Here is a 19,869-nt window from a genome sequence, read left to right on the forward strand (position 1 = left end):
TCTAAAGACGGAGAATATCCACCTTTGCATTCACTTTTCCCCCCCCCCCCCCACTATAAAAAGGACTATTGACTTTTACTCATGTTCTAAGGTTGCTTCAGGGAGTAAACAAGAGCAAAGAAAGTTAATGAACTAACAGCAATCCTGTCAGTGATCCTGGTTTTGCTCGCTGCAAGTCTATTAAGATATGAATTTGTGCAAATTGGAACACAGAGGCAAGCTCATGGGGCCAACAGGTCCAAGCTAATCTTAACAAGATCAATTCTTAATCCTGTTCATATGGTCTGCTCCCATATCAACAGAACTCCTTTTCTTTTAACTATTCATCTAAACTCTTAACGATTGATAAAAGTGTGCTTCAACATTTTTGGCATTACATTATAGTTTCTATGTTAGAGTTACTCCTACAGCTATCCTAAATCCTTTTAGTATTTAATTTCAAAACTTTGTTTCTTTGTTTGCATTCCTTCAACCACAAAACAAAATATACATAGAGGATTTCTCCACAAGATGCTAAAAGTGGACTTCAATATTAATTCTGAATATTAGAAGGAAACCATGTAAATCTGCATAATGTGACTGGAAAGGGAAAGCGAACAAGAGGTGGTATGCCCAATAGGCAAGGAAGAAAATTCAGGATATAATAACACCACTGACGAGAAGGCCACTAGCAGGAAATCAGAGATGCAAATCAGAATCAGAATTTATTGTCCTGAACAAGTCATGAAATTTGGTGTTTTGCGGCAGTGTCTTGGTGCAAACATTCATATTATAAACATCTTATAACATTACTATTAAAAAAATGCACGAAAAGTACGGCAATGTCTTTGGTTAATCAGGAATCTGATGGGGAAGAAGCTGCCCTTGTGCCATTGAGTGCTCGTCTTTAGGCTCCTAAACCTTTTCCCTGATGGTAGCAGAGTGCAGAAGGCATGGCCTGGGTGGTGGGGGTCTTTGAGGATAGAGGCTACTTTTGTAAGACACCACCTCATGTAGATGTCCTCGATGGAGCAAAGTCTGGTGCCTGTGATGCTGCAGGCTGAGTTAACAACCCTCTGAAGTTCATTCTTGTCCTGAGAGTTGATGCCTCCATACCAGGCAGTGATCTAACTAGCCAGAATGCTCTCCGCGGTAGACCTGTAGAAGATTACGAACGCTTTCGGTGACATACCGTATCTCCTCAGACACATCTGTAGGCAAGCCTACTTTGTGGTTGCATCAATGTGGAGGCTCGAGGACAGATCCTCGGAGATGTTGACCCAAGGAATTTGAAGATTTTGACACTCTCCACTACTGAGCCCTTGATGAGGACTGGGTTGTGTTCCCATATGATATTTCATATTATTTCTCATATTTTCTGACATAGAAAGTGGTGCTCAGTCTATTTTGTCTCTCAAATGTTCCCTTAACTCCCATTTCCCCATCTATTTTCATTTATAGAACCAATAGAAATTACAGCAGTGAAAACAGCCCCTTCAACCCTTCTAATCTGTGCCAAACGATTATTCTACCATGTGACACTGACCCACACCCAGTCCATAGCCCTCCATTCCTCTCCCATCCATCAAGTGTCCAAATTTTTCTTTAATGTTAAAGCTGAGGCCGTATTCACCACTTCAGCTGGCATCTCGTTCCACACTCCTACTCCTCTCTGTGTGATGAAGTTCCCGCTGATGTTCTCCATAAACTTTTCCCCTTAACCCATGAGGTTCGTATCTCACCTAACCAGAGTGGGAAAAGCCAACTTGAATTGACTTTATCCCTCTCATAATTTTGTATACCTCTATCAAATCTCCCCTCATTCTTTTACGTTTGCAGGCATAACCTGTTTAACCTTTACCTGTAATTCAGTTCCTGAAGTCCTGTCAACATCCTGGTAAATCTTCTCTCCACTCTTTCAATTTTATTGGTATATTTCCTGTGGTTAGGTGACCAAAACTATACACCAGACTCCACAGTTTGCTTCACCAATGTCTTGTACAACTTTACCATAACATGTCAACTCCTGTACTCAATACTTTGATTTATGAAGGCCAATATGTCAAAAGCTCTCTTTACAACCCTATCTACCTGTGACACCATTTTCAGGGAATTATCTCTCTGTATTCCCAGATCCTTCAGTTCTACCACACTCCTCTGTGCCCTACCATTTACTGTGTATATCCTACCTTGCTTGCCCTTCCAAAAAAGCAACACTTCATACTCGTTTGCATTAAATTCCATCTTCCATTTTGCAGGCCATTTTTCCAGCTGATCCAGAATACCCTGCAAGCTTTGAAAACCTTCCTCACTGTCCGCAACACCTCCAATCTTAGTGTCGTCTGCAAACTTGCTGATCTTATTTCCCACATTATCATCCAGATCATTGATATAGATCTCCTACCTTCGCAAATTTCCTGCGGCTCAACATCAAGGGCAGCTTACATTGACCTATCAACATCTGGAAGAAGTTCACCACGCCATCGGGAGAATGTTTAAATTCCACAGACAGTACGCAAGGTCAGGTTTGAACCCAGTATGATGGAGCTGTGCAGTAGCAGCACTAACTGCTGTGCCACAATGCTGCTCTAAGTACCACAAAATTCTGTTAGTATCTCATTTGCTTTGAGGAGGATCATGCGTGCAGTTCATTGTCAGCAGGTTAGCAAGACAGCAACAATTATCACCTTTGCTGATATTCCATCTACTATGGTATAAATGAATTTGACTCTCAGTTGTAAAGTACAAAGAAGCCATGCCTGGAAGTGTCTTCATTATTTCCTTTTCTTTATTTGCTCGGTTTAAACTCCCTTCCACTGTCTGCACCCAAATATATCAATCCAATCAGTTATTCCCACATTATGATAATCTACTTTGCTGTGATACTCTTTCTTTGTATAGCCCTTATACATGTTCCTATGAAAATATGGTGTATGTCATCATCAAATAAAAATGTTAATAGAAACATAGCTTCTGTGGTTGAACTTACTACAGCATTTGCATCAGTGACAAGGATCTCCCAGAGGCCAATCATTTCAATTCTGCACCCCACTCTCATGCTATCATGGCCTCATATACTGTTTGACAAAGACCACCTGTAAATTGGAAGAGAAACACAATTTTCCATCTGGGCACTCTCCAAACGGATGGCATTAACGTCGACTTCTCCGGTTTCTGCTAGCCTAAAAAAAAATTAGACCAGTGGTTTTCAACCATTTTCTTTTCACTCACATATCACTTTACGTAATCCCTATGCCATTGGTGCTGTGACTAGTAAGGGATTGCTCAAAGTGGGAAGGGAAGGTTGAGAATCACTGCTCTAGACCAAATTGTTACTGAAATATTTTTCTTGAGAAATATTATCATTGGCCCATTTCCTTTGGAGTTATGAAACTGTGCACATAACGAGTCAATTAGGTATGATTAAAACAGTGGTTTCAAACTTTTTCTTTCCACCCACATACCACCTTAAGCAATCTCTTACGAATCACAGAGCATCTATGACATAGGGAATACTTAAAGTGGTATGTGAATTGAAAGAAAAAAGGTTGAGAACCACTGATTTAGACATACAGCATGGTTACAGGCCCTCTAAACCCATGTTCCCATGTTGCCTGTGACAGATTATGTTGTGTTTGTATGTTTTTGGGAGATAAATTATGGAAGGTTTTTAGTGTAGGTCACATACAAACACTTTAAGATAGATCTTATTTAAAATACTGGAGTTTTGCTCATGCTAGACAGGCCAGCACCAAGAGCCTTTGCAAAAGCTTTGGAGAGTGCCCAAGAGTCATCACTAATGGATTGTTGTTTGCAAAATGACAATGGATGAAAGAACTCTTGGGGCTGCAGGCGGTTTGGAGTGGAACTTGCTGTTCTAAGCAGAGAGAGTCAAACAGGCTTTGTGAGTGAGTGAGTGAGTGAGTGAGTGAGTGAGAGAGAGATCAGTTTTACAGTCAGCATCAGCAGCTGGGACTGGAACAGGACAAGCAAGCAAGCTTGTGGAAAACCCCATTTGGAAGACAGGTTGTGACTGCTTAGTTCAGACTGGTCAAAGCCCTTGTAGTTCATGCAAGAGGAGAGGACTGGCTACCTAATGTTTCACTTGAAAGAAGTGAAACAGAAAGGAACTCTGTGGTGACCTGAAAGAAAGAGGTTATCATCTGGAAAACTCTGATGGGGCAAGTTTCTTTGGCAAGACACTGAAGTGACTGGTTACAAGGAATTGGTTGTGGGTACCAGCGAACGACAAATCACTCTTTGAAAACCGACAAGAATCTTCCTGAGCGGTAATCATTTACCTTTCAAGCACCAAAGCCTGGTGAACTTTATAAATGTTAAAATCTATGAACAGTATAAGAATTGCCTGCAACCAGTAAACTTGGAGGAATTGGAAGTGAGATTGGACTGTGAATCAAATAACTTTTCGGAACTTACATAAACATTACATAGATGTGCGCTTAGAATTAGAAGTTAGGTTAGTTAAGTTAATAGTAACAAGTTAAAGTTTGATTTCTGTCTTCATGTTTAAAGACAATTAAAAGCAACTTTTGTTTAAGTAATCATTTGTCTTGATGAATCTCTATTGCTGCTGGGTTTTGGGGTCCTCTGGGCTCGTAACATGTCCAATTACACCTAATTGACCTACCATTCCCGGTACGTTTTGAATGATGGTAGGAAAGCAGAGCGCCCGGGGAAAACTCACAGATACATGGGGAGAATGTACCAACGCCTTACAGACAGCATGGGATTCAAATCCCGGTCCTGATTGTTGCTGCTCACTGTAACAGAGCTGCGCTAACCACTACGTCTGCAGACTTTTGTGTTTTACTTCTTACTCCAGCATTTGTACTTTCAACTAGACACTTACATGGTGGTGTCATCAATTTTTGGCAAATTCTGACTCGAATAAGATAGAATGATGCACTGTGTACATCTGTTTTGTGATTTATGTATTTTATTTGCATGCTCACATGGTATGACTGCATATGTAATAAAAGTTTAGCTCCAAAAAAAAATCTGATCTCAATGGCAGGTACATGAAATAATCTCTTACAACCACTATCTGAAGGCCTAAATGAAAGTACAAAAGCTGCATTGGAGTCTACCCCAGAAGCAATGGTTATATTAGCAGTTTTGATCGATGCGCACCATACTAAATCAAAGAAAAGCGAATTAAACGCTTTGAGCAGCTAACCTTTGGAAAATATAAACAAGATATGCCAGCTGCCAAGAACAATATATATGAAACTCCAAACAATGTCAACATCAACTGCATTAACTTCATACATGTGGTATTTGTAAAGGCTTTTTCTTTTAAACACTTCACTGCTCCTCATCTTCACATTATGAGTAATCTTGGTTTTGCTTTAATTATCTTCAAAGTTACATATTCTTCCTTTGCTTATAGGTCATTTGTTGACACTTTGCATTTCTCCATCCAGATAGCATCTACTGCCACTTAAAGGTTCAATTCATGTGAATTGAATCGTATTCTACTTTTTTTTTCCTTCTTTATTATTCTGTACAATAACCCTGCAAGTAATCTCCATATAATTGGAGCACAGATTTGGGTAATCAATGACATATTGATATCCTTCTAAATGACGCCAAATAAATGAACGGAATTAACTGCTGCCAAATTATCTGAAAACCATGGACTAAAAAAAATTGTAAAACTCAGGTATTAAAGTTCATGTACTGAATTCAATCCTTATATTGAGAAACAAATTGAAAGATCAATTTATGCACTAAATCTGACTTAATCTCTCAACTAGTTTTGGTTTGCACAAGATGCACTGGCATAGATTGCAGAAATCCAATTATTTTATTCATTATCCAAGGGAACAAACTATATTTTCCTGAATAATCAGCTTGCTCCACTGTACAACCAAGCACACATCATCCTTTTTAAATCATGTCTGGATGGATTTGTGGTTAAATTTCTGTAAATTTATTTGTTTTAATATGAGTGAATTTGTTGAGCAAAAAAAGTTATGTATGAATTTTCCGATAAAATATCTGGTTCATTAGCACAACATAGATTTAACAGACAAACAAAGAGTAGCATGTCCATACCTGAGTGACAGCTTTTATCTGTTCTATTGCTAGGGTCTGCATCTCATAAGTATCAGTTTCTATTCCAAGTTTTAATGCAGGCAGTAGGATGGATTGGTCCAGGAGCAGAATACAAATTTGTTTCACACTCTGTTTAAGAACATAAAGATGTTTGGTTAAACAATATGGGGGCATTGTAACTTAATAACCCTCTCATTGAAAAGCAATAAAAACAGGCAGGTCTTCACATCACCTTTCTTCACTTCTTATATTTCATACAATGGAGACAATGGGGGAAAAAAAAAGTTGACTTTTAAGCATTATCCATTGATCTACTGGAAAATTAAGTTGCTTACGATGAATTAAATCACTCAGTGATTTTGTCCTTTAACTAAATCATGAACGATCTAGCAACCTCATGATTATGCTGTTAAAAGATCGAATGACTAAAGTCTCCCTTTACTCTGAAAACACTCACACTGCTTTGAAAACCAATGGGATATGATGGAAAGTGTGCTGACTGGCTGTATCACAGTCTGGTATGGGGGCACCAATAGCCCTGAGGGTAAAGCCCTCCAAAAGGTAGTGGACACAGCCCAGGACATCACAGGCAAAACCCTCCCCACTATTGAGAACATCTACAGGGAACGTTGCCATCAGAGGGCAGCAGCCATCATCGAAGACCCACACCATCCAGCATATGTTCTGTTCTCACTCCTGCCATCAGGAAAGAGGAATAGGTGTCACAAGACTCACAACCCCAGGTTCAGGAACAGTTACTGCTCCTCCACCATCAGACGTAACAACAAACTCATTTAAGGACTCTTACTTGTGCACTTCATTGATTTTTAAAAATTTTCTCTGCATTGCAGTTTGTTTACATTTGCTATCTGTTTTGTTACATGTTTATACTGTGTAGAGTTTTTTTTTGCACTACCAATTAATGGTAATTCTATCATGGCCATAGGAAAAAGGAATCTCAAGGTTGTACAGTACAATTCAGATTATCCAAAATCGGATTCTCTGAAATCCTCAGTTATCCAAAATTATTTTGGATCCAACTGACCGGGAACGTCAGGCTCCCGGCAGCACAGAACTTAGGCTCCTGGCGGCAGCAACAGCAGATCTCGGGCCCCCGGCACCAGTGGACCATGGGTACCCAGCGCTGGCAGCAGATCTCAGGCTCCTGGCGGCAGTGGAGACTTCAAGCTGCCAGGCAGGAGTGGGACCCTCAGGCTCCCGGAACGAGCGGGGCTTCGGTAGGGACGTGTTGGCAATCAGCGGTGGTCAGCATTTTTTTGGGGGAAAATTAAACATTAATGGTTAAAATAATTGTTTGATATAATTTAAACACTATTACAAGTGATTTCCTGTTGCTGCTGGGTTGTTTTTTAAAAAAATGATGGGTTCTCCGAAAAAAAAAAACACGTTTATCCGAAATAGACCTGATCTCGATCATTTCGGATAATCAGCGTTGTACTGTATGTGATGTCAAGTATGTACTCTGACAATAAATCTGAATCTGATTTGTAATAAAGCCTTTAGGAGGAAACAGAATTGCAGATTAATGCAAGGTTTTCTGATTTGTTAATGGAGTTCAAATCCAAACCAGAGAGACAGGATGAACACCTTTGCCATTTTCAGAAGTCAAAGAGGAAATTAGTTTCAAATAGAACATGGAACATTTCAGCACAGTACAGGCTTTTCTGCCCGTGATGTTGTGATGACCTATCTAAATCTATTTAAAAGACGAAACATTCCCAACCTCACAACCTTCTATTTTCTTTCATTCATGTGAAGGTCCAAGAGTCTTTTCGATGTTCCTTTTGAACCAGCCTTCACCACCACCCCTGCAATGCATTCTAGAAAAATACAACTCTCTCTGAGGAAAGAAAAACAACTTACCACTAATGTCTGCCTTAAATTTTCTTCCCCTCACTTTGTACATATGTCCTCTGGTGTTTGCTACTCTCGCTCTGGGAAAAAGATGATGGCTATCCACCCCATCTATGCTTCTTATAACCTTGCAGATCTCTATTATTGCCTCTCATCCTTCTTCGCTCCAAACAGAAAACCCCTAGCTCTGCTACCCTTGCCCCATAAGGCATGTTGACCAATCCAGGCAACATCCTGGTCATTCTCTTCTGCACCCTCTACATGCTTCCACATCTTCCCTGTAATTTAATTTCTTATTGATTGGTTTGAGAATTTAAGGAAGTAATTTATATCATGGATCTTAACTCTACATTTATAAAAAAGAGGAACAGCTTGGCAATGGGGCCTCCTGGTGCACAAACCTAGGCCGTCCAAATACACCTATATGACCAATAAGAACATAAGAAATAGGAGGAAGAGTAGACCATCCAGCCCGTCAAGCCTGCTCTGCCATTCAATGTGATCATAGCTGACTGGCTGATCTGATGATGGGCTCATCTCCACCTACCTGCTTTTTCTCATATCCCTTAATTCCCTTACTATGCAGAAATCTGTCCAACCTGGTTTTAAATATATTTACTGAGGAAGCCTTCACTACTTCAATGAGCAGCAAATTCAACAGATTCACTGCCCACTGGGAAAAGCAGTTCCTCCTCATCTCTATCCTAAGTTTACTACCCTGAATCTTGATGCTATGTCCCCTAGTTCTGGTCTCCCCAACCAATGTAAACAACTTACCTACCTCTGTCATATCAATGCCTTTCATAATTTTATTGCTTTCTATAAGATCCCCTCTCATTCTCCTAAATTCCAGCGAGAACAGTCCCAGACAACTCAATCTCTCCTCATAGGCCAACCCCTACATTCTTGGAATCAACTTGGTCAACTTCTTCTTCACTATCTCCAAAGCCACTGCATTCTTCCTTAAGTAAGGAGACCAGAAGTGCATGCAGTACTCCAGATGCGGTCTTGCCAGTACTTTGTACAGTTGCAGCATAACCTCCTGCTCTTAAATTCAATCCCTCTAGCAATGAAGGCCAACATTCCATTTGTCTTCTTGATAGCCTGCTGCACCTGCAAACCAACCTTTGGCGATTCATTCACAAGCACTCCCAAGCCCTTCTGCACATCAGCATGTTGCAATCGCTTGCCATTTCAATAATATTCTGATCTTCCATTTTTCCTTCACGAGTGGATAACCTCACATTTGCCAACATTGTACTCCTCTGCAGACCCTTGACCACTCACTTAACCTATTTATATCTCCATGACTTCCATGTCAGATCATCAGAGATGTCCTCCTTCTACAAACGTGGCCTTCCCTCTACCACTATCAATTCGTCACTCAACTGCATATTCTCCATTACTCGCGCATCTGCCCTGGACCCCTCTGCCTATGCGCAACAATGACAGTTTTTCTCTTGTCTTCACCTTACACCCAACCAGCCTCCACATCCAACATATCCTCCTCTGCCATTCCTGCCACCTACTATGTGATCCCACCACTAGACACATATGCCCCTCTTCGTCCCTCTCTGCAGGTTCCACTCCCTCTGTAACTCTCTTGCCCACTACTCCCTCCCCACCAATTGTCCCCTTGGAACCTACTCCTGTGCCCACACCTCCTCCTTCATTATCATTCAGGGCCCCAAACAATCCTTCCAAATGAAGCAACATTTCACTGGTGAATCTGCAGGGGTCATCTACTGCATTCTGTGCTTACGCTGTTGACTCCCCTACATCGGAGAGACTGGACGCAGACTGGGAGATCACTTTGTTGAGCACCTTGGGTCTGTCCACAACAATAGCATGGATCTCCCAGTAGGAACCCATTTCAGTTCTCCATCCCATTCCCTTGACAACATGTCTAGCCATAGTCTCGTGTACTGCCAGTCTGAGACCACACATAAATTAGAGAAAAAACACCTCTTCTTCCAACTGGGCACCCTCCAACCAGACGGCATTAACATCAACTTCTCTGGCTTTCACCCAACCCCACGCACGCCCTATTTCCCCTGTCGTCCCTCCATTCCCTGTCCCCTTTCACACAGAGTTGATAAATTCAACCCAATCCCTTATCACATCCAATTAACACCTTTTGTTGGTCTGGATTCATCCCCAATTGTTAAAATTCTGAGACTTTCTGATATATCCTCCTTCTACCTTTTCTGATTTTTCCTTGAAGAAGGGCTCAGGCCTGAAATTGTCTCTTATAGATGCTGAAAAGACCAGCTGAGTTCCTCCAGCATTTTAGTGGGTTTGTGTGGAAACACAAAAATCTGCAAATGCTGTGATTGTCATTAAAAACACAGAAATGCTGGAGGAACTCAGCCGGTATCGCAGTGTCCTTAGGAGGTAAAGATATATTATCGATGCTTTGAGCCTAAGCCTTTCCTCAAGGTATGAGTTAAAAAAAAAGACAAACCTCCTGACTAGATACATTTTTTAAAATGATTTCAGTCCGTGGCACCCTTTAAATGTACCGTGGACCCTTGAGGGTGGTGATTGGGGGGTGAGGCATATGGCTCATTTTGAGAATATCTGGGTTAACACCATCTGACTTCACCATGCAATGTGTGCCACTCAGCAGTCTTGACAACCCTACCACATTTGTCAGACTTCTTGTTAGAAATACCTTGCTGTCTGTCCTTACTAGTGAGCTCATGAGGCCATATATTTCTCCCTCTGTGTGCTGATAAATGCACTTTGCTGAAGTTTATTCATCATCTTGACTGGCAATTTCCTTTGTTAGTAATATTGTGGAAATAAAAATAACTCTTGCTTCTAGTTATATCATTAGATATTTTATTTAAAAAAGCAAAAAGTTTTATAACCTACAACATGAATCTATATGGACAAAATATTAAACCCAATAATTTATTTCAACTGTATTCTGATACTTCAAATGCAATTCAATTTTTAATTTAAATTTATTTCTGTTTTGTTAATAACATTAATCAATATAATCACTCCTAGACTGAGTAAATATTTTCAATGAGATGACCTTGACCAATCACATTGATTCAACAGTCAAAAAAACCACAGGATCACCTCTGTTAGAAAACTAAGGAAGTTGTGCATGTCCCCTATAATTGCTCAATAATTTCTATAGGTGTGTCATTGAAAGTATACTAACTGGATGCATCATTGCATAGTGTGGGAGCTGCTTTATCCAGATTGGAAGAAGCTGCAGAAGCTGGTGAATATAGCTCAGAACATCACGCAAACTTCTCTCTTAACCATCAACCTTATCTACACTTCCTACTGTCCAAAAGCAGCCGGCATAGTGAAGAATCGGCCACACTCTGCCCATCTGCAAAAAGGTTAAAACATGTGAAATCACACACTAACAGGCTTAAAGACTGTATCTTCCTTGCAGCCATAAGGCTACTGAACAGTACTCTCAACAAGCCCCTCAACAGTACTCTCATACTGCCCTTGCAATGTACTGATTGATCTTTCTCATTGCAACCTTTCTGATTTCTCCATGCCTGTTGTCTTGTCTGCTACTTTATACAGTTGCATAAATGTTCGAGTTGACTTGCTAGATCGCGTGCAGAAGAACCCTTCCTACTATACCAGATATCACGTGACAATAAATTTGAAACATGAATGGAAAATGCCAAATATATTTCTTTATATCTTGCTACTAGATCTCCGAATTTCAAAACACCAACTAAAGCTACATAGCAACCACAGAGTTTGATTTGTTGATAAAATAGATAAACATTTTGGATAGCTTCACATTAAGACTTTCATAATGATGAATAATAAAGTATTTACTGTATAATGAAGATATAAAAGATATGTAGAGATACTAGTTAAAAGAAATATAAAAACTTTAAAGAGATACAAAAATTCTCATGCTCACGCTTCCTTCACATTTGGTTGAATAATGAGCAAGCCATTAGTGGCTGGGCAGATATTATGACATATTATATCACAGTCACTATGGTAACACTACAATCAATAGTTCTCTTAAAGAGACAGGCACAAAATTAATTAAGAATCAAAAAAACACAGGTTTTAACCTTTGCTGAAAAACCAAAAGAAACCTGTTATCAAACCACAGTTGTGCTTGAAATGGCTAATCCTTTGAGAAAATTTGAGCTGATTTTTTTTTGTCTGCTTATCTTCCCTGCATGGAAAGGTCTTATATTCATGCTTACATCCTTTTGATGAAAACTTTTTTTTACTTCAGAGAAATATAATCAATTCAGAGCAGCAAAAAAAAAAGAATGATTTAAAATGTGACATTTATTGTTAGGTTTCCTATCATGCTTCCAATCAGGTCTTACAGTCAAGTTCCTCACATGTCTCCTGCCTTGTAGAACCTCCTACCCATATGCCATACTGACCAGAGACCTTGAGCTTTCCTTTAATCTCATATGGCTGGAGGTCTCCCACTTCTTAGCAATTCAAATATGGTAAGATCTTGGAGGAGTTTCTCTACAGACATCTTATACAAACCCACCAACTCCCATAGTTACCTTAACTACACCTCTTCACACCCTATCCCCTGGAAGGAATCCATCCCTCAATTACTCACATTTGCTGCCAAGATGAGGTCTTCCATTCTAGCACATGTGAAATGTACTCCTTTTTCAAAAAATATGGTTTCCACTCTACTGCCACCAATTCAGATCTTATCCACATCTATATTTCTTACATTTACCCTCAGCCCCTAGAAACAACAAGGACAGGATTCCCCTTGTCCTCACCTACCACTCACCAGCCTCCGCATCCAACATATTATTGTCCGCAATTTCTGCAAGATGATGCCATATTTCCTTCTCTTCTCCTCCCCTTAACACCTATCGCAAGGACCGCTTGTCCTCTCTTCCCTTCCCACTCATTGCCCCCTCGGTACTTACTCCTGTGACCTCAGAAAATGCTACATGTGACATACAGCTCCTTCTTCATCAGCATTCAGGGCCCCAGTTTTTCCAAGTGAAGCAACACCCTACTGGTGAGTCTGCGGGGGTTATCTACTGCATCTGGTACACTTGTTGTGGCTTCCTTTACATCTGAGAGATTGCATCTGGAAGATTGTTTCATTGATCAATAATGGGGACCTCCCAGTGGCCAAACATTTTAATTCCGCACATCATTCTCACACTGATGTATCCATCCATGGTTTCATGCACTCCTAAACCAAGGCCACCTGCAAACACCTAATATTCTACCTGGGTACTCTCCAACCAAATGATATAAACATTTATTTCTCTGGTTTCTGTTAGGTTCCTCCCCTGACATTTTCTCTTTTCCTATCCCTCTGTCTCTTTTCCTTCAGCTCCCCAATCTCATCACTCCCAATTCAAGGCTATCCCCCTTCCCCTAACACTTCTCAGATTTTTTTCTCTTTTTTGCCCTCCCACACATATCCACCTATGATCTCTTTCCTGTTGGCCTGTGCTCCTCTCCCCATCTCTTTATTCAGGCACCTGCCAGTTTTCTGCGTGTACCTTGATGAAGGGCTCATGCCCAAAATGTCAGTTATATCTCTATGCTTCCAATTGATGTGTGACCTGCTAAATTTCTCCAGCACTTTTGCGCATTGCACAATGTTGCAGGAGCCTGAGTTGCTGCCCTTAGCAGGTCACCAACCAATGCCCTTTGTGCCCAGTGGCATTTAATCTCAGTTAAAGTGCATAAAATTATATGAGAATTGAATGACTACTTTTCATCAACCTTTACTGTGAAGGAGATTATGGGAGTCAAGGAACTAAAGCAAATGCATGGTGATTTCCTGGACCATATTAGAACTAAGTGGGAGCAGATCTTGGAGCATATTAAAGTGAACAAATCCCAAGGGCCTGAAGAAGCATATCCTCGCATCTTGTGAGAAGCTAAAGAATAAATTGTGGATGCCCCTTGCTGTAATTTTCCTATAATCTTTAGCTTTGGGTGAAGTACTAGAAGAGTGGAGTGTGGCTAATATTGCTTTATTCATTTAAAAAGGGCAGCAAAGTCAAGACAGGGAACTGCAGACCAGAGGGCTTGACACTGTAGTTAGAAAATTGCTAGAAAGGATGCTGAGTGACAAGATCTACCAGCATTTGGATAGTCAAGGACTGATTGGAGGTAGTCAGCATGCATTTGTGCTGGCAGATTGTGACTCATGAACCTGATAAGTTTTTTTTGTGGAAGAAATGACCAAGAGGATTGATGAGGGCAAGGCAATGGATGTTGCAATACGGAATTTGGAAAATGCAATTTAACTCTTGACATATGAGATGTTGCATTTTGGCAAGTCAAACCAGGACTGTTGGAGAGAGCTGAGGAACAAAAAGACCAATCCGATGCACTGGACAAAGTGAAGGCATTTGGTATTCTGGTGTATTTGGACAGGGTATAGAGCACAAAATGCGAATTCATGATTCAGTGCACAAGGCTTTTGGAAGGACATCAATAAATCAGAATAGGTCCAGAGACTATTCACTAGGATGTTGTCAGGACTGGAGGGCTTGGAGTTCTATGGAGAGGCTAAAGCTTTCCTAAAGCAAAAGTGACTGAGGAGTGATCTTATAAAGTGAATGTTCACAGTCTTTGTCCCAGGGTAATGATTCTAAAACAGTGTTTTTGTGGGGTGGGGGGGTGGGAAAAGGTTCAAGTTGAGAAAGGAAATATTTAAGGACATAGAACAATACAGCACAGTACAGTATAGAACAGTACAGGCCTTTTAGCCCTCAATGTTGTTCCAATCCATATATCACTTGCTTTTTAAAAAAACACTAAATCCTCTCTACCTCATAACCCTCTATTTTTCATGAGACTGCCTGAGAGTCTCTTAAATGTTCCCAATGTTTCAGCCTCCACCACCATCCCCAGCAAGGCAAACACAACTCTATGCGTAAAAAGCTTACCCCTGATGTCTCCCCTAAATTTCCCTTAACTTTGTACATATGTCTTCTGGTGTTTGCAGATACTGCTTGGGAAACATATGTTGACTTCCCACCCTATCTATGGCCCTCATAATCTTGGAGACTATGGGCCAGTTTATTAGAAATAAATTTTCAGAAAAAATTTCAATGAGATGATGACTAATTTCATTTCCATTAGATTAGACTCCGTGCAGGGTTGCACAGTTGGTGTAGTGGTTAGCGCAATGCCTTTACAGTGCCAGCAATCAAAACTGGGAATCAAATTCTACACTGTCTGTAAGGAGTTTGTCCATTCTCCCCGTGTCTGTGTGGGTTTTCCCTGGGTGCTCTGGTTTCCTCCCACTGTTTGAAACGCACAGGGGAGTAGGTTAATTGGGCTGCATGGACTTGCGGGCTGAAATGGCCTGTTACTATGCTGTATATGTGCAAATTTAAATTTAAAAAATTAGATATTTTAGATGTGCTTTCCCTTTCACAGCTCTCGCATATGTAATGGAAGATTTAAACCATGTTTTTTACTTTTGCAGCTTTTGCTTCTGCAAGGCTGAGAACCTGCTTGTTTTTAAGCAGTTATCTGACAAAAAGACATCTGTGTACCAAGAACATTTAATCTTCCTGCTTGTTTTGGTCACAGTCTTTCAGGCAGAGACCTAACCTTGATGCAAAATAAACCATTGTATTCAAAGTGATAAGCTGAAAGTTGAGTTATTCGATAGAAGCCAAGGCATGCTAGCTTGCTCGCTTATCTTTCTTTCTTTGCTGGGAATAGGTGCTTGGGTAAGCAGTTTTTGGGTAATATAAGCCATGGTCCCGCTGCTGAAGTTTGAGACTCTCCGAGAGGTGGCAACATCTCTCAGCAAGAAGAACTTCTAGGGTCCAGCCAACTTCCCGGTCGGGGGAGGTGGAGAAGCTGTTACCGGCGCCCCGACAACCTACTACAAGTGTGCGGTCATTGCCCCACTTCAACAGTTGGGACCAGTCCAAGCGTTGATAAGTATAATTGGGAAGGGCTTGCATATTGTAGTTTGAAATCAGCTTTAGAATTTGTAATAAAGATTTGTATAAACTGAACTGCTCTTGGCGTGTGTGTCTATTTTCTTTATGTAGCTCAAACACTGTGACCAATCTAAAATGAACAAAGTGGGAGCAGGGGTCGGGACCAGGGGTTAAGAGCAGTCAATGATCCGTGACTTCTCTGTAAAAGAGCTGGCTGCCGTTGGAGATCGATTTAGGCCTGGCTCCTGCGTGTCTGTGAACAAGGAGGGGGTAATGTATTTTTAACCCCTGAGGAATTGTTGGGATTAGGAACATTGACTACTAATATCAGGGTCATTGCTGAGCTGCGGGGTAGAGGGAGAGAGATGGATTAGTTACTTGCCACTCTAGGGGATGCCCTGCTATGAGTATACCCATCACCAGTAGATTGGGATTTACATTTGCAGAACAAATGGGGCACCGCAGAGGAGGGTATAGCGGTAATTCGTCAACAGGCCCTGGCCTTTGCCTTGTATGCAGGGCGTTTGAGGCTGTGGGTACATGAGGGGAGCCCTGATGAAGAGATATTCACGTCTGGAATGCATACCAGATTGGTTCGTTCCACCCAACCTACTACACGGGGGCTGGTTCTGTCCGTAACTAGTCCACTAATTGGGCACCCTGTGTCTGAGGCGGTGCACGCCTTATCTGGGCTTAGAGAATTAGAACTGGGAGGTAAAATCCACTCACGTACAACCCAGGTTACATCAGACAAGCAAGATGAAAGGAGAGGGGCTGCTGCTAATAACGGACCGACAAGGAAGGACCTTTTTCTAAACTTATTAAAGTTAGGTGTACCTAAAAGTGATATTGATGGGAAAACTACCGCAGTCCTTTATGCCCTTTATAAGAGTAAGGCTGCCGTCCTCCTGGCCCAGCTGTGCCTTCTGCTCCCACTGCTGCTTCTATCGAGCCGGCTTCTCTTGCTCCAGTTACCCGTGATGAGATACAACAATTGGTTAAAAAGGCTCTTATGGATAATAGTGGCGTGTGGGCCTGGAAGCCCCCGAACTCTACTAAAGCATGAGGGTGTGGGAAGGGCTCCCGTGTCTACTCCATTGAGATACGGCGGATACACGGGGGACCACAGCCCTACATACCGTTAACAATCCATTGGGGTGGGGGTAATGACCGCCAATATTTGGCCTTGGTTGATGTGTGGAGCACTCGGTGATTCCTGGTAACCCCGACCTCTGGACTGGACCAACATTTCGAATAGCAGGGATGGAAGGAGCAATCACCCTGGCGAAGGAAATAAAAGTCCGTGCCACGGTGGGTGATGGCCCTTCCCCTGTATGGTTACATGCCCTGGTGGCTGCCACTAACGAGTGTATCCTGGGTATCAATATGTTGGCCGGTACGGCCCTTAACATTAGCCAAGGGGAAATTGCATTTGGAATTCGGACTATTATAAAAAGACTAGTGGTGGGTCGGGCTAAGTGGGATCCTGTGATGGTGCTTCCCCCCACAAAACCAGTGTGCATTCCACAATATCTCCACCCTGGAGGGCAGAAAGAGATTAATCCCAACATCGATGCTTTGCAAGAAGAAGGGGTAGTGAGGCCTGCAATGTCACTCTTTAATAGCCCTGTTTGGCCAGTCCAGAAGCCGGATGGCTCCTGGAGAATGACAGTTGATCATCGTTTTTTGAACAAACATGCCCCACCACTTGCTTCGGCAGTTCCGGACATTGTTACCCTTATTGAAAACATTGCTACTGGAAACTCAGGAACATGGTATGCTGTCATTGATCTTGCTAACACCTTCTTCAGTATTCTTATACCTGAGGTCTCACAGGATCAGTTCGCCTTTACCTGGAAGGGACGCCAGTATACCTTCACTCACCTCCCTCAGGGTTATGTACACTCTCCCACTATTTGCTACAGCCTAATTGCCCGTGATTTGGAGGCGGTGCCAGTATCGCCCTCTCTCTCGATTCACCATTATATTGATGAAGTGATGATCCAAGGGGCCACGGAAGAGATGGTACAGGAAGGTATGGAGAGTGTCCAAGATACCTTGATGCAAAGAGGGTGGGCCATTAACTCTGCTAAGGTACAGGGCCTGTCCCAGATGGTTATTTTCCTTGGAATTCAGTGGCATACTGGAGAACAGGTGGTTCCCGATAAAGTTCACAATAAGATCGCAGTCTTGGCCACTTCTACTAACAAAAAAAGAGACCCAGCGTTTCCTAGGGTTATTGGGATACTGGCGAAGCCATATTCCACACTTGGCATTGCTTTTATGTCCTCTATACAAGATTACCCGAAAAAAAAGCAGACTTTTTATGGGGTAACGATCAGGAAAGGGTGTTCCAGTCCGCCAAGCAGGCTATTCTTTAGGTCCTGCCCATTGCTCCCCGCATCCCAGATACCCCCTATGAACTACAGGTCTCTGTTACTGATGATGTGGCCTCCTGGAACCTCTGACAGAAACAAGAGGGTCGCCGAGTCCCGCTGGGCTTCTGGTCACGAACCGTGCCCAAGGCTGCCACTCGTTATTCTGCTTTTGAACAACAGTTATTGGCTTGTTACTGGGCCCTGCTGGAGACGGAAAGAATGACAGGCGATGCAGATGTTCAGTTGCAACCTGCACTTCCAATAATGAACTGAGTCCTGGCTAATAACGCTAATCTAAAGATCGGGCAAGCTCAGCAGTCTTCTATTGTTATATGGAAGTGGTATATTCAGAGTCGTGCAACCAGAGGGCCTGAAGGCGTGGGCCACATACACGAACAGGTGGCTGATCTTCCATCTCGTCATGAGAACATTGAACCCGCCTTTCCCCCTCCCCTACCCCCTTCACCAGTTCAGTGGGGTAAACCATATGATTCACTCACTCCAGCAGAACAAGAGGATGCCTGGTTTACTGATGGTAGCAGCCGGTGGGTGCAAGGAAAGCAGAAGTGGAAGGCGGTGGCTTACCATCCCAGGTCACTTATCGGAGGAGGGGGATGGTGGCTCTAGCCAGTATGTTGAGTTGAAGGCGGTCACTTTACCTCTAGACCCCCATGATCACCCTCTTCGCCTGTTTACTGATTCCAGGGCTGTGGCTAATGGACGTGGTATGGATGCCTGATTGGCAAAAGAATGACTAGCTGATACATGACCGCCCAGTATGGGGCAAACAGTTGTGGCAGCTATTGTGAGATGCTCCCACCATCGTGAGATAACCATATATCACGTTGACTCCCATACCAATGCGACGACGAACATGGCACAACAATGCAGTAGCAGACCAGCTTTCCACTATCAGCCGCACTGAGACCGTCCCCCTGGCTTGATGGGCACATGAACAGAGTGGCCATTTGGGGGAGAAGGGATCAGCTATGTGGGCCCATACACATGCCTTACCCATCCATCAGGATGATGTCTGCATGGTCGTGCGTACATGCCCAGCATGTCAGATTGTGAAGTCCCACACCGTTCCTCCTGGTCCTCATGGCCGAATAAGACAGGGAGCTCGCTCAGCTGCAGTCTGGCAAATTGATTACATGGGCCCCCTGCCAGACTGTATGGGTAAATGTTACGTCCTAGTAATGGTTGACACCTGTTCCGGCCTGGTTTTTGCTTTTCCCACCAAGACGGCTGACCAAGCTAGCACTATCCAAGGACTAAACCATTTAATTTCTCGTTATGATGTTCCAGAGGAGATTCAGTCTGATAATGGTTCGCACTTCTCCGGGAAGACAATCTGTGATTGGGCAATTGACAACGGTATCTTATGGGTTCACCATATTCCTTATTACCCGCAGGCTGCTGGGTTAGTTGAACGAATGAACGGCTTACTGATGGAACAAATTTATTTATTAACACCACTGGGGACCCTGAAGGGGTGGTGCCATGTGTTGCAGCAGGCAGTCGACAATTTGAATCATCGGCCTTTAAAGGGAGGTACACCTTTCCACCGACTTCTTCACGCTTCTGAACTACAGCCTATTCTAGAGGAAAAACAGTCATTGCCCCCCATTCCCAAGCCA

At 42.4% G+C, this 19,869-nt stretch overlaps 1 protein-coding gene across 2 annotated transcripts in view; it reads right to left on the bottom strand.

Moving 5' to 3' along the window:
* nbas (NBAS subunit of NRZ tethering complex) overlaps positions 1–19,869 on the bottom strand; it is a 292,652-nt gene that overhangs the window by 9,828 nt on the left and 262,955 nt on the right. Inside the window, exons 51-52 of one of the 2 annotated variants that reach the window (XR_011340415.1) lie at positions 6,058–6,186; positions 2,969–3,074 (exon numbers count right to left, since the gene is read on the bottom strand). Coding sequence is in view for 1 of the 2 variants with exons in the window: in XM_069886343.1 (XP_069742444.1) it covers positions 6,058–6,186 (129 nt within the window). In the remaining variant the exon portion in view is untranslated. The remainder of the gene's footprint in view (positions 1–2,968; positions 3,075–6,057; positions 6,187–19,869) is intronic. The other variant, XM_069886343.1, reaches the window with a different exon arrangement.

This window comes from Narcine bancroftii, chromosome 6 (genome assembly GCF_036971445.1).
Source record: "Narcine bancroftii isolate sNarBan1 chromosome 6, sNarBan1.hap1, whole genome shotgun sequence".
NCBI lineage: Eukaryota > Metazoa > Chordata > Chondrichthyes > Torpediniformes > Narcinidae > Narcine > Narcine bancroftii.